Source organism: Schistosoma mansoni (genome assembly GCF_000237925.1).
Source record: "Schistosoma mansoni, WGS project CABG00000000 data, chromosome 1 unplaced supercontig 0010, strain Puerto Rico, whole genome shotgun sequence".
NCBI lineage: Eukaryota > Metazoa > Platyhelminthes > Trematoda > Strigeidida > Schistosomatidae > Schistosoma > Schistosoma mansoni.
The window spans coordinates 1,428,994-1,442,962 of record NW_017385987.1 but is presented as its reverse complement, the minus strand read 5'-3'; the positions used below and the strand labels follow the sequence as shown (position 1 = coordinate 1,442,962).

The window sequence follows — 13,969 nt, the reverse complement described above, 5'->3', positions numbered from 1 at the left end:
GATCTGGTTTGGAGAATGGGCCAAGTTTGACTTGTGCTCGATGGATTGGGTTACCAGCTGTATTGCGTGTTCCAAATACGGCTCACCAGTTGTAGTGGATGTCGAGTCGTGGACGGACTATGATCACCACTACTATTCAATTACGCGTCCAAAAACGACTTGGTTCCCTTGATAGCCCGTAAATCAGAAGGCTTTACTAGTCCAGATCAAGTATATTTATTGGCGATCTCGTGGTATCGAAATAATACCGAGACGTGCCAAAGAGTACAAGCGAATAAGCAGTGCGTGAGCAAGCTCGAACCAAACAAGGCGGATAGCGGAACAAGAAGTGAAACTGATACAGTTAAACAAATACAGTAAAACAATCTCTGGTACAATTGGTTACAATAATAATAATTGTTTCTGTTATTCCAATCGTGTTCTTATCGAGACTGGCCGGTCACTACAGTATCACCCAAAACTATGACTGCACGCACAATCACTTATTCTAACGTCATATCTTACCGCAATAATAAGTTATTTACTTATTAATTTATTCTGTTTTATTTTATTTTTATTACTCGTTTTGCTATACATACATAGTTGTTTATTCTTGTTCTGCGTTAAGATATTTACGTATTCCGCGACTCCTTTATTTCTATTTCCATAGTTTCTTCCTTTTCTCCTTCAAAATCAATTCAAAATTCTTGCCAATTACGCAGAACCTGATTTATTATTACTATTATTATTACTATTCTATTATTAATATTTTATTTTCCTTTTCCTACCTTCCTCAAACATGGCATATGTAATGCTAACATTATTGAAAATTGTGTATTATTGCATTTTTGAAGAAACCCGAAATTGTTGCTTCACAGCACTTATGTACCCATAAGGCGTTTGTGAGTAATAATAATAATATATTTGAGTTTAGTGTCACTCAACGCACAACTCTCTGTAAGTATATAGTGTGTGTGAATGGTTCAAGATACATAGTAATGTGTTTCCCCTACGTTCTGAAATTTACTCAACACTACTTCGAATTCTTCTCAACTCATGAATCTTCCGCTCAGTATGATACAATTAAAAGCATTGGTCTGGTCAACGGGTGTATTCCTCGAACGGGAACCGCAGCCAATGGGACTACGTTAGCAAAAAACAAAACGAACGATTAATTCTTAGTGATCAAGTTCGTTAACTGCAACTCAGAAGAAGCTAATGACATCAGTTGAAGATGACGTCATTCCCAAACTTACTGGTTGTCAGGCATCCTCTCTTTAACCCTGAACAGAACAAGGAGTTATACAGATCATCGATCTCTCGAAACTGTAGTTTCTCAAGGTCAATTAAAAATACCTCAAATGTCGTTCATGAACTATAATTTCACTTAAGAATTTAGTATAAGAAGCTTTAACATTTATGATACTTACTCACGACTGTTAACCCACATGGAAGAGGATAGGCCATTGACAACGATTCTCCAAACAACTCTTTCATCGTCAATCTTTTCCATTTGTTTCTAGTTGCTATTCATCCTCTTGATGAGTGCTTACAATTCTCAACTCAATGTGTTCCTTGTTCTTCATTTTTTCTTCTTGCTTTCAGAATTCCAAGTCAGGGTTTTTCTCATGATGCAATACAATGAATTCTGCCACGTATGTCCTATCCACCTCCAGCATTTTTTCCAATTTCCTCTTCATCTTGAAGCTGATTTGTTTTCTCTTACAGTAGGCTGTGGCTTACGGTATCTGTACAGTAGAACTGTCTTGACGTCCATATCGAAGATTCTGACTTTGATGTTGGTTTTCAGACAGTTGTTTTGAGTTCCATATGTTATTCAACTGTAGGAATGGGGCCTTCGCTTTGCCTATCCTTGCCTTTACATACTCATCAGGTCCTTCTTGTCCATCGATGATGCTACCCAAATACGTGGAAGTTTTCATCTCTTCCAGAGCTTCTCCACCAAATGTGATTTGGTTGTTGTTTTTGTTGATATTATGGAATCTCTAATGTAACATAAATAGGATTTTTTCAGATTATAAACGGACCCTACTGAACTGAAATAATAATACATACTATGCAGGACTTAAAGATGCCACAGGTATTTGGAATTCGACAACAACTTTACACGTGACACCTTTATAATCAAAGTACACCAACCCAGTCAAATCAGAGGTCAGCAAGTTATGTATTCAAAGACATATTTGGAAAGCTATCGATATGTTGAGAAGCGTTTGATCTAAGCTGGCTAGTAGTTCGAGGGATGCGTGACAAGACGTACCCACTCGCGATCCTGTGTGGGTGCGTGATCGAGCGCCTTCAGTAAGGTGTGTCCAGTAAAACCACTGTCGTCAGCATCAATGTCAAAGATCTACAGAATAATTTATATTGTGGTTTTTTTACCGCTACAAACTTGCCCATTTGATTTCACGACAAGGCCTTTGGAGCTGCGATAAGTTCGCGGAAATTGTCTGAGTCTAAACAACATTTTGTCTGTATTGTTGGTGTTTATTCCCTCTGCCGAGTGTGTAAAAGTTACTTGTGGACGACGACACGATTAACGTAATTACGTCTTGACAGGCATTTATACACCCTCCAGTTTTCTGTGTATATTGTGGTACCCGGCTCGACATACTCCATCGAATCGGTAAAATTGTTGCAGCTTTTTAGTATCTGACATTCTGGAAACATCCCTCCTGTGATGATGTATCATATATACCATAAAGCTGTCTAGTTTATTTAAGGAACTACTACTTACCCAGTTTTCTCTCACACTTCAACCTCTATTGAATTCGCTTTTTCTGATGACCGTTTTATCGATTACTACAGTTCTTCTGAATTATCTAAACCATTGATTGAAGTTCATTATCCTTGTTGCACGTACATGTTCCCATTATTGTGATAATTAGAAGTATTTGGATGGTTATACGAACTAAGGATCCCCGAAATGATGTGATTTAAACCAAACAGAACTTAGTGAGCACAAACGAACGTTTTTTTTAATTCAAAATCAGGCAGACACTAAGTACAAAGAATTCATTAATTCACACAAACATCACAACCCTCTCAGCTTAAATTATAATCTAAGTTTCTGTAATCAATTTATCGTCTTCTTCCCAGACTTTGTATTGAATGCAGACTCTGTATTATGTAGAATTTACTCATTAGTAATAAGATTACCAACCAAAACTGAAACGAACTCACCTGGGCCCTGTAATGGTATAGAATCACAATGCCGGTTGTGTACTGAAGTCACCGATATCTAGAGTTTGAATCATAGACTTTCCAACGCTATTCACGAAATAATGTAGAGCTCTCATGTCGCGACGTTATGACCAATTTGCTGTTCCCAGCTTGCATTATCTTCTTATATCGTGTCACCTTGACTTTTATAAAAATGTGATACATATGCCTTTAGCTTTTCACGTTAGAAAACACAAGGCCATTGTTCCAGTTATCAGATAAATATTATGGCGATCGGTATCCGATATTATCCTTAAACTTCATATATTGCTGTTCCTGATGACCGTTTCCAGATAAAGCCCAACGGTGTATAAATCAGAAGACGAATACGAAGTGTTGATAACGCTTATTATCGCACTGCACACAGATCACGTAAACCACAGTCACACGAAGCAAGAATGATATGCGAGTGACGAAGAGCAAGCGAGTGAGTCGATGAACAGGATTAAAATATACATATATGTGCATGGGAAAATGAATGAGTCATCAAATAATTTAAGCGACTAACACTTAAGCTAGCAGAATGAATATGTGCGGTAAACAATGCTCAAGCATTCATTTTCACACAAGCGCAACAATGATAAAAGTACAAGTTGTTGTACGAATGTCTCTGTCTGTTAAATAAGTTAATAAAAGACCTTAACCAAATTAAATGTGAACAAACTCAAATGTATATGAGCTGCTATAATATGCATTGGTACGTGTAATTAACACATGTGATTCATCTAGGCTTGATCCACCTGCAATACAATCAAATGAAAAATATGGATCTGTCGCATACTCATTAGGATAATCTTGGGGTCGGATTGAATTTTCTGCCTGTGCAAACTTCATATCCGGCAAGCTGGTCCTCTGACCGCTATGGGAAAACTTGCTATCTCCTCTGATTCATCATTCTACTGACTAGGGATTTTACTCTACATACCTTAGTTGTGAGATATCCAACATCTGATACAATAACATCAGAAATGTGACTAAACTTCGACTCATTCGGAACATATTTGTCACATTCATCAGTAATATCACTGATGATAAATCCATTGTGAGGACAAATAACGTCTGATATGACACTATAAGGATTATAATCAGATTTTAACTCATTTAAAACCTGTTCCTCACATTTAAATAAAATTGAACTTGAAATAAATGAATCGTTGGGACAAACCACATCTGATAAAATAATATCAAAGTTCTCATCAGGATTGGGTGCACTCGACATATATTCGACATAATCGCAAATAATTTCATTAGAAATAAATGAATCACGAGGACAAGGCGTATCTGGTAAAATAATGTCATGAATCTGACCAGAGTATGATTCCTTTAAAAAATTCAACTTACCATCACTTGCAGCGAAATGAAAAGTAGTATTACAAACTGCTGCATGTGTCCAATTTTAACACATTTAAAGCATTTACCATTACGAAATGCACATGAATTACATGAGTGAAATTTGCCAAAGGACAAATATTTACCAAACTTGTGCTCTTCCCCGTGAACTGCCTCACAACTCCTCGGAATTTTTACACTTTACATGGTCTATTAGTGTAGTGAATGAGAACACATGTGAGGACAACGGATTATATAATTAACACAAATTACAAAGTTGCTTGATAAAATAGAAAAATCATACTCTGATACTTCATTTGCCAAATTTTCATTAGCTGTCTCAGGCTTCATTGTTCCCTGATTTCCACAACAATTGCTTTCTGTTTCTGTTCTTCCCTTCTCGATCTTTTGCTGCCAAATATTTTATTCCTGACTCACGTTATATACTACTTATGTCGATATAACTAGGACACACCAGAGTAGTAGTTCCTTCAGAGTTAAATAAGGAAATGAAATAGGTTTTTCAAGAAATTTCAAAGTTTTTACTACATTGTACGCTTCTTTTCCGATGAATGTAAGAAAATGAACCAAAATATTAACATCTTTTTCGGTTATAGTCTAGATCTCAAACCTTCCTATATAATCCACCAAAAGTTGAATGTACATCCAACTGCTCCATCACAGGCTCCACTGCGACGCCAATGCGATGATCAGAAGAATTTGAGTTATTTTACTAACGAGGAATCTCCGAAATGGTGCAATTTAAACTAAACAGAACTAGGTGGGCACAAACAAACGTAATTTATTCTTAATTCAAAATCAGACAGATATCAGGTACAAAGGAATTATTAGTTCATACAAACACTACACATTTTTGGTAATAATCTGTATTAAGCAAAAAGTTACTCAGCTCTTGAAGACTTCTACCTCCAATATATATTACATAGAAACACAACATCGTTGCGATAGTCTGGACACTATCAAGCAGTCATTTGAAAGCCGAAATCACAAATATTTATGACATATGGCTCTGTCAATTATCACGTGACAAAATCCTCAATCAGAATACCGACTTCTATAACCTCGTGCCTGTGCTAAACCAATTACACGTCAACTAACTCTAGTAGCCATGAGTGATTTCTGAATCCTTATTCGTCCACCATACACTCACGCTTGTTAGAAACAGACGGTTATTTAAGCAAAGCTGCAACTGATGGTCGTCATCGTCTGTTGTTTGAGTCACGACACCACAAGATCCACCCAGGTGTCTTTCTCTTTCGCTTAGTTTACCTACTTGAGCATTAAAGTTACCAGCCACGATTACTACATCAGGGCGCCTAGCATTTCGGGAAAGGTCGGAAAGCTTTCTGCAAATCTTTTACATCTTTTAAATCATCTGAGCTGCAGTCAATGGGAGAGTACGCAGAGGCGAGGAAGAGGCAACGACGAGTGTCCCTATCTTTCTGAGTCCTTACTGTTCCGTTTAGTCGGACAGCACACAGACGACTGTCTACTGGAATCCAGTCCAAAGGAGCTATTTCTGCCCTAGGACTCAATGCTATACCTACTCCAGCGAGGCCACGGGAAGCAGCATCAGGGCTTCCAGATACATACAGCGTGAATCGAGATGGTTCTTGATTTTGACATGGTGAGGTCAAATGAATGACTCTACTCGGATCCTGTATGCGCGTTTCGGAGACGCGGCACACATTGATGGTGCGAGATTCTAAAGTCCTAACTAAGGAAGCCTGTTGTCCAATTTGGCACAATGTTCGGACATTGGAAGCTCCAACACGTAGTTTAGAGCGTGGTTTCAGGAGACCAGGAATAACGTCCCCCGTATTCGTATCGTTTGCCCTAGCGGTGCGAATAGATAAAGGGATGTGAGAAGGGTTAGTCGTGGAGATAAGAGAGTTATTAGGAGGTGGAGGAAGGATTTGAATGTGACCACCTTGGTCTCGTGTGCTGTTACGGGTATGAGGACTGATATCACTTCCCGGCAACCCACACCGTGGAAGGGTGTTTCTTGAGGGACTTGAAAAGGAAGTTGTATTAATGTTGGTCTTCAAGACCTGGGAGCGTGGCCACAGAGCCCAGGAGGCGACTGCTTGAGACCGGTCGCACACAGCCTTTTTGTGGGAGGTTTATGACATGTTAGGTCCGTTCTTCAAAGGGCTTTACCGCCGGAGACGGAAGTCCGTGAGGTAAGGTGAAGTGTGACACTTTTAGAGTCGACCTTTTCTAACCCCCTCCTTCCTTGTGAGAAGGAAGCATCGCTGCAGATGCTGGTTGTCCGAAGGAAACAACTTACTGCCGTCACACCCCTTTACAGTCAGCAGTACGATTTCTCCCTCAGACCTTCAGTTGCTGCTTTTAGTCTTCCTCCAATCGACCTGCACGGCATGATAGAACCTACAGGAACATATGTTCTAGCCAATATAGCTCGGTTGAGTCATCACGATAGGCAAGCTCGACCACTACATCAAGGTAGCAGCTACGGAAAGGTAGACCGTTAGAAAGATGGTGTCCACTTTTATTAAGATGTATTATAAAATTCGTTTATGCACTCATAATATCTTCGACATATTCATTTCTGAAGGCTGTAAAATCAGTGCGATGAACAATTACAAGACCAATTATGACATAATAAAGGACTAATTATGTAACAAATAAAGTTCAATAGAATTTGTGTGATTTATAATTTAGGAACGTAAGTTTTCGTGACCACTAATAAGTTTAAACAATAGCCACTTATACCAACGCTACTCGATACTACTGACCAGTTTGGTTAAGTTACTTTTTTTACCTAATCCTATTGACTACTTGACATTCAATCGACGATCATTGTTATCATTGATACTCATTGATTGATAATTTATTAACTAATTTATTGGGAGTTAAATCAGCTTAGATGCAAGAATTATAATAAAATGAACAAGCTAATTACTCAGTGTACGTATATTATCAAAATTAGATTTATCGTCGACCAGAGACAGTTTAATAATATAATCAATATATGTTAAACTATCATTACTAAATCATAACAAAAAATAGCCTTCTAATAATAAATATTTTATTATTGAAGAATAAATGATGGTGTGAACGAAGCATAATTAAGTCATAATAAATAAAGTATAAATTCTATCATCATTTAGAACCAATATATACCAATAATCAAACTTTTCGTGCCAAGAGAAATGGGCGAGAAATATCAGTTTATTTTTTATTAAAAGTAACGTGATAACAATGGTAGTATGGAAAACAATGAAGATAGGATTAAAGTCATGGATATTTGTGTTTGTGTACCAGAATTGCATAAATCGTCTTGACAACACGATGTAACAATTCCTGACCCGGATCTCCTAGCATCAGCTTCAACGCAAACCGGAACACAACTACGACTAGTCACTTGTAGTTTATCTTGAACATATGTTCTTATTGTCTATTAGTAAAAACAGAAAAGTGATAACCAAAGAAAACATATTAGTTAGGCATAAACTAAGTTAACGAATGAGACAAAATAATATAAGGTTTTCAGAAAATTGACTTTTATTCTATTTTTCTTGAGTATTGACAAAATATCAAAGTAATCATATATAGAGTCTAAGATTACTTCTTTGGTAAAATATGAATGCTTTAACATTATAACTTTTCATAATGTTGTCAAATCCACGTTCATGCAAGGCAGTGAAGATATGACAACAATACATAAACAGAATAAAAATATAGGAATGTATATAGAAAACCTCTTCCGCACTATTGAAGCCTTGAAGTCACTGTCATTAAGCAACTAACGGATAAAAACTATGCTATTTCAAATTTATTATAGTCTAAATGGCATCATTTTAAAGCTATGTTGAGTCACTTGTTTAGAAAAAAAGTGTGAGAGATATATGTTTGATACTTTAATCGTTTGTGACGAAAATGTTGAACTCAGTGATATCTGGGATGAGCTTTGTAGCTACTACCAGCCAATTAAATTCAGAATATTGAAACATAGTTGAACTTAAAGTCCCACCAAATGGATTTTTTTTTAAAAAAGGAAACTAGGTTGTTCAGAAACTATTAACATTTTTAATTGATTATTTGTAATTAGTTTTTCCCATTATTCCCATTGAATAAATAATGTCTTAATATTTTTACCCCTCTGTTCTTTGCAACTGCTCAGTAGATAATTTTCAACACACTAGTGTCATTGTTTATTACTTTTCTCAAGTGACCAATTAAATAATTATTTCCTTTGACAGTTGAAGTATAATACTTTTTTACGTAATCTTAACTTATGATCATCTAGTTAGATTTACTTTTTATACAATGATGCATGATATTAAATCGTTCACTAGCTTTATTATATAAAAGTTCTTTCCGTTTTTATTGTTTAAAAACGTTTGGAAAGCATCAACTGCAATCATAGAGCTGTTTCTTAACTTATTGTCCTCTAAATAATTACATGATTTCATGCTTATCGCCGGGTTATCGTTAATTCAATTCTGTAGATTGGGTTCTGTTGTGGTCACTGTTCTATGTGATTCAACATATTATGCACTATTTTAATGAAGGCAGTCATCAAGAGATCCAGTTTGACCTAGGTTTTGTTCTAGTTAACACTCGTCAGCAAACCAGAAATCTAAAGGGAAATGAGTATTCCAACGAAATTCAAATGAAGTTCATTAACATAACATTCAAAGATATCGTCTTTAAGTTTTTCAAGCAGCTAATGACCTCTTTTAGAACTGACTAATCAGTGAGTAGTTATCAGTTCACGTTCAGATCATTCGAAATCCATATGGTTAAGTGGTAACACTGGACAAGCTGGTTCGAGCGTTGAGTGAATTAGTTGTTTCTTGAATATCTCAGGTACACCTTGACGACAAATCCCAACTAACACGAAATCTAATTTTAAGGCTTCCAACAAATTATCTGTAATAACCCAATATAACTTTTAGCCTTCTCTGGGTTAAGAATTGTTGATTTGCAGTAATCTAACTGTTAGACACTTATATTCTGAGTTAAACACTTACCGTTAGCTATCGGAATTTAATATTTACTTTCATTTTACTTAAATTTTCCTCCTATACCTATACTTTTAGTTAACTGGACAGGATTTTTAGCGAGCTTTGGTAATTGTCGTTAAATAAAAATACTGTACCAATTATTTACAGATTTACCAGAAGCATAAAGAATGCATTTGTGCGTACAACGTGAGATTTAAATATGATACGACCTCTGTTGATTCCGCTCTCATAGATGATCAAATATAAAATAGGTGATGTGTGATGAATTAAGTGTTTCTACAAATTATTACTTAGTTTACATAGTTTATTTAATCATTAAATTGCAAAAATTAAGATATTTATTGAAATAGACTAGTTTTTTGAAAGGAATAACCAACCACGAAAATTTCTTTCTTATTAATTTATGTAGACTTGATTTTTGTAAAATCTACTCAACAGAACAAACGAAAACGTTTTGCAAACATTTACATTTTAAGTAATCCAGTGGGATAAAGGAACAGTATTGTCGGTCAAAAAAGACTAGGACTATGTTCACTTTTTTTTCTGTTATCAAGGTAAAAAATCCATTTTGTGATCACATGGTAGCATTTTTCACATGATTTAGTTTTTCATTGTAAATACTACTGATCATCGGTGGAATTATATGACAATAACAGCAACAGGTAAATTGTTAAATTTAGATAATGTGAGACGTAGGGTTCAATATTAAGTCACGTATGGAAAGTGTGCTAAGTAGTTAGAAACTAGAGCAATGTTGGTTTTTATCACGTCACAATTTTCAATATTTTGATAACTTCTTTCAATTAGTACATGGAAAAATTTGAATGCAAAAATTGAATGGTCGTTATCAGTTACGTAAATGCCTATGGAAATTCTCAGAAAAAGTATTATAAATGTTGACATAAAAGGTATATTTCCCATTACTTACTGAACAGAAGGTACAACCATTTTGTATTTCAGTATCCTTAACTCTGAATGGGTCTTGACACTTACTACACACATAACAACGATGGCCTAAACCTATTTTTGAAAAAAGAAACATAAATTTATTGATAGTAGTAAAATGCATAACAATTAGCAGTCAAGATCTCAGTGTTAATCTATTCCAAAGGTAAATAACTGCTGAACCAGGATAGATTCTAGTGAATTGTACAAATACTGAGATGGATTTCAGGAATAAATGAATAAAATTATTCAAAGGGTTATGGTTTATGTACACAAATGGCTTTGACCAGTATATAATTTTTACGTTACAGTTAAACTAACAGAAATTCTCATAATTAAGAGAAAAATCTGTTGTCGTTACTTGCTAACAAACATATGCCAATTAGAGACTGACCAGTTGCAGTCCTAAACATCAATCGGAAGATTCAAACAAACAATACTAAGTGAATTAGAATATTGTTTATGTTTTCGCGATTGTACTATACTCATCTTAAGTAAATGGGCTTTTTGGATTTTTGAGAAAACTAGATCTTCAACTACCATACTTATTATCTCTTATCATAAATTCTTTTATAAATACTACTAAAACTATAGGTGAAAACGAATAAAAAAGTTATCAAAATACACATTCTGTGGTTTTTGTTACACAGAGAATGATAGAGGATCAACAACTAGTTATTAAATGAGAATAATAATTACTTTCATGGTCAACATAGTTGGATGCCAACTGAGTGATTTGGAAGTTAAGGGCTCGTGTGCGAAACCAAAGGTCTTGTGTTCGATGCCTATGTGCTAGATCGTGGATGTGGACTGCTGAGGAGTCCTATACAAGGATGAAATGGCTGTTCAGTACTCACAGATTTTCAATATTGATCTAACCTAGGCTGGTTAATGATTTCAATGAAATTCGACAATTTCCACAATCCCATACTGATAATAATTACTGTACACTTTTAAACTCCAAGCTTTAGTGTACTATTCGGTTTCAACTGAGTGGATGGATGTTTCTGTGTTTTTCACAAAACCTTAGTATCTTAGGTGTACATTGTTGATTGGTCCAACACAATGATGAAATGACTGTTCAATAATCCATATTTTTGGCAAAGTCTTATCATACCAATGTCACTTATCAATAAAAAAGCATCATTTTCACTTTATACAAAAGAATCTGTATAATATTACCTCAATAAAAGCTGAAGTATCCTAATTTTAAGTGCCTTAAAGAAATATATATTATCGACTATCCTTAACTGAGCAGTATAAATATTCATATATATTAGAGTAAAAGCATGATGACAATCTAGTTCAAAACGATCGTTCGCTTACTTGTTTTGTTCTAATTTTTACAATGGGAATCTTTGATATATTTTTTCAAGTTGATAAAAGGATTTAATGTGTCTGAAAAGTTTCTTTTCACAAAATGACATTTGACTTAAAACATCTAATATTAAGAAAATCTATTATTTATACGAATGAAGCACTAATGACATTATTATATAAGATTAATGGATAAATATGTGAAGCTAGAATTTCAGGGTTTTATTTAGTCATATATATACTCATAAAATATACAGAGAATGCTGTATTATTTTGCTCTCAAATACTAAGTTAGGAAAGATCTGAAAACTTTCAGATATGTTGTTTAGAAAGTACACTAATTAACTATAAGTGGAGACTTTTAAAAATATATCATATATTTAAGCGTTCTTACTTAGCATCTACCCAAATACTTGTTTCAACATATAATGCAGAACAGTACATAATCATAAGATTATGAAAATGTCATCAACCATAAATGTAACAACTAAGCTTTTCTGGTCATGACTGACCTCCTGTATTTACGCTAACTTGTTACTGGTTGGTTGTAGTATCATATTTAGTAAGTCTTTAGTATCGGCGAACTTCTAGTTCAAGTAAGCAAGATAAAGTCCCTCGAGTTTGCAGATAAAACAACGAAGAGATGAACAAAAAGTAATCTGTAGAATTTGATAATCATTAAGAGCTAGAAGAACAAGGCGTTGTTCGATACTAAATCATTAATCAGTGTACATTTATATGAAGCCATCTACCTACTGGTTGATAGTTTTGAAAACTCACTTAAGACATAAAAAGTAATTCATCTGACGGGTCTTGTTCACAATTTCTCTAAACAACTTATGTTTTGCGACCGAAAAAGATTCTCATTCACTTTCAATTAATGCAACTACCTTCAGAATGTACGATATGAGACACATTAATTAGAGTCATGTAATAGATCTCCCAATTAAGTTCACAATACATGGAATTTTAAGTGCATTTATGTAACATTATCGGTCCCTTCAAAATCGTTTCTGGATACATATAGACTTGTATAAATCGGATGAAAAAAAGTTTTATTATGATAATTTAAATTTTAAACTAAAATGAATTCGCATGATATCCTTTACAGACCTAAGTGATATTGACATTAAATAGGAATAATATATTTGTAAAATCTCAGCGAGTGAATTTGAAGTAAATCCAAAGTTTTGCCTGGCAATCTGGTCCAAGCTGTTTCAAGGAAATATCTGTGTAATCACTATTGTGTAATCAAGTTGTCAATTAAATATTCACACACTTTAAAAGCAGAAGCACGTTATTTTTTACTAGTCCACTGATTTTCACAATTAATCTCTAAATTGGTTCACTCAGTGATCGTTCTAAAAATATGACTTTTTATGGAATTTTTGGATTTTGTGTTAAAATTAGTTATTCTTTATTATTTTATCGACAAAGAAGATGTAAAAATAATAATTTTTTTCTCTTTTTTATTTGTGATTGTTCGGATCTTCTCGTTGTTTATGTTAAGTACCGGACTTCGAATCAAGTCAGACCTTAGCATTAAAAATACTTAAAGGATTCAAACACAAACAAATAATAAAATTCATTGTCATTACAAAGTTTAGTGGATATCTGAATTCACTAGCTCGACAGATAATGCACCAGGCGTTTGAAGTAAAAGGCACTGGGATTGAGTCCCAGAATGAATACTAACATGGATGCACGCACATCCAGCTGACGAGTTATAAGTAGGACGAAACGATTGTCTTCAATTCCACTGTTACAGAGTGAATTTAGTATGCCTAACAATAATGGTCTCAAATTTTATTTAATTTCAAATTTTTATCAGTATAAACGACTGCCGGATTTGTTGTTAATTTAGGAATATATACTGACGAAAAAATCTTAAGTTAACTTACCTGTTGACGTAAAAATCACTAAAAGTAGAATGGGGAAGAGACGTAACATCATTACATTGAAATTGTAGATCATCAAGATGATAGAAAATACGAGAAAAATAAACAGACTAATTCCATATACTAGTCAAAATATCGCTATCAATTACAACTAATAAAAAAGATTCGAATTATCACATTTATTTAAGTCTGTCTGTATATCTAATCTCTTAATCCTTTAGGTTATTTTTTATATTATTCGCG

At 34.5% G+C, this 13,969-nt stretch overlaps 1 protein-coding gene across 1 annotated transcript; it reads right to left on the bottom strand.

Annotated features, from left to right (window-relative positions):
• Nucleotides 1-7,496: 7,496 nt before the first annotated feature.
• Smp_019350 (hypothetical protein) lies at nt 7,497-13,865 on the bottom strand. Its single transcript, XM_018791969.1, has 3 exons — nt 13,730-13,865; nt 10,495-10,586; nt 7,497-7,993 (listed from the first exon to the last, which is right to left on the bottom strand). The coding sequence occupies exons 1-3, from the start codon at nt 13,800-13,802 to the stop codon at nt 7,778-7,780; spliced, it is 381 nt and encodes a 126-aa protein (XP_018644876.1). The 5' UTR covers nt 13,803-13,865; the 3' UTR covers nt 7,497-7,777.
• Between the last annotated feature and the right edge of the window lie 104 nt (nt 13,866-13,969).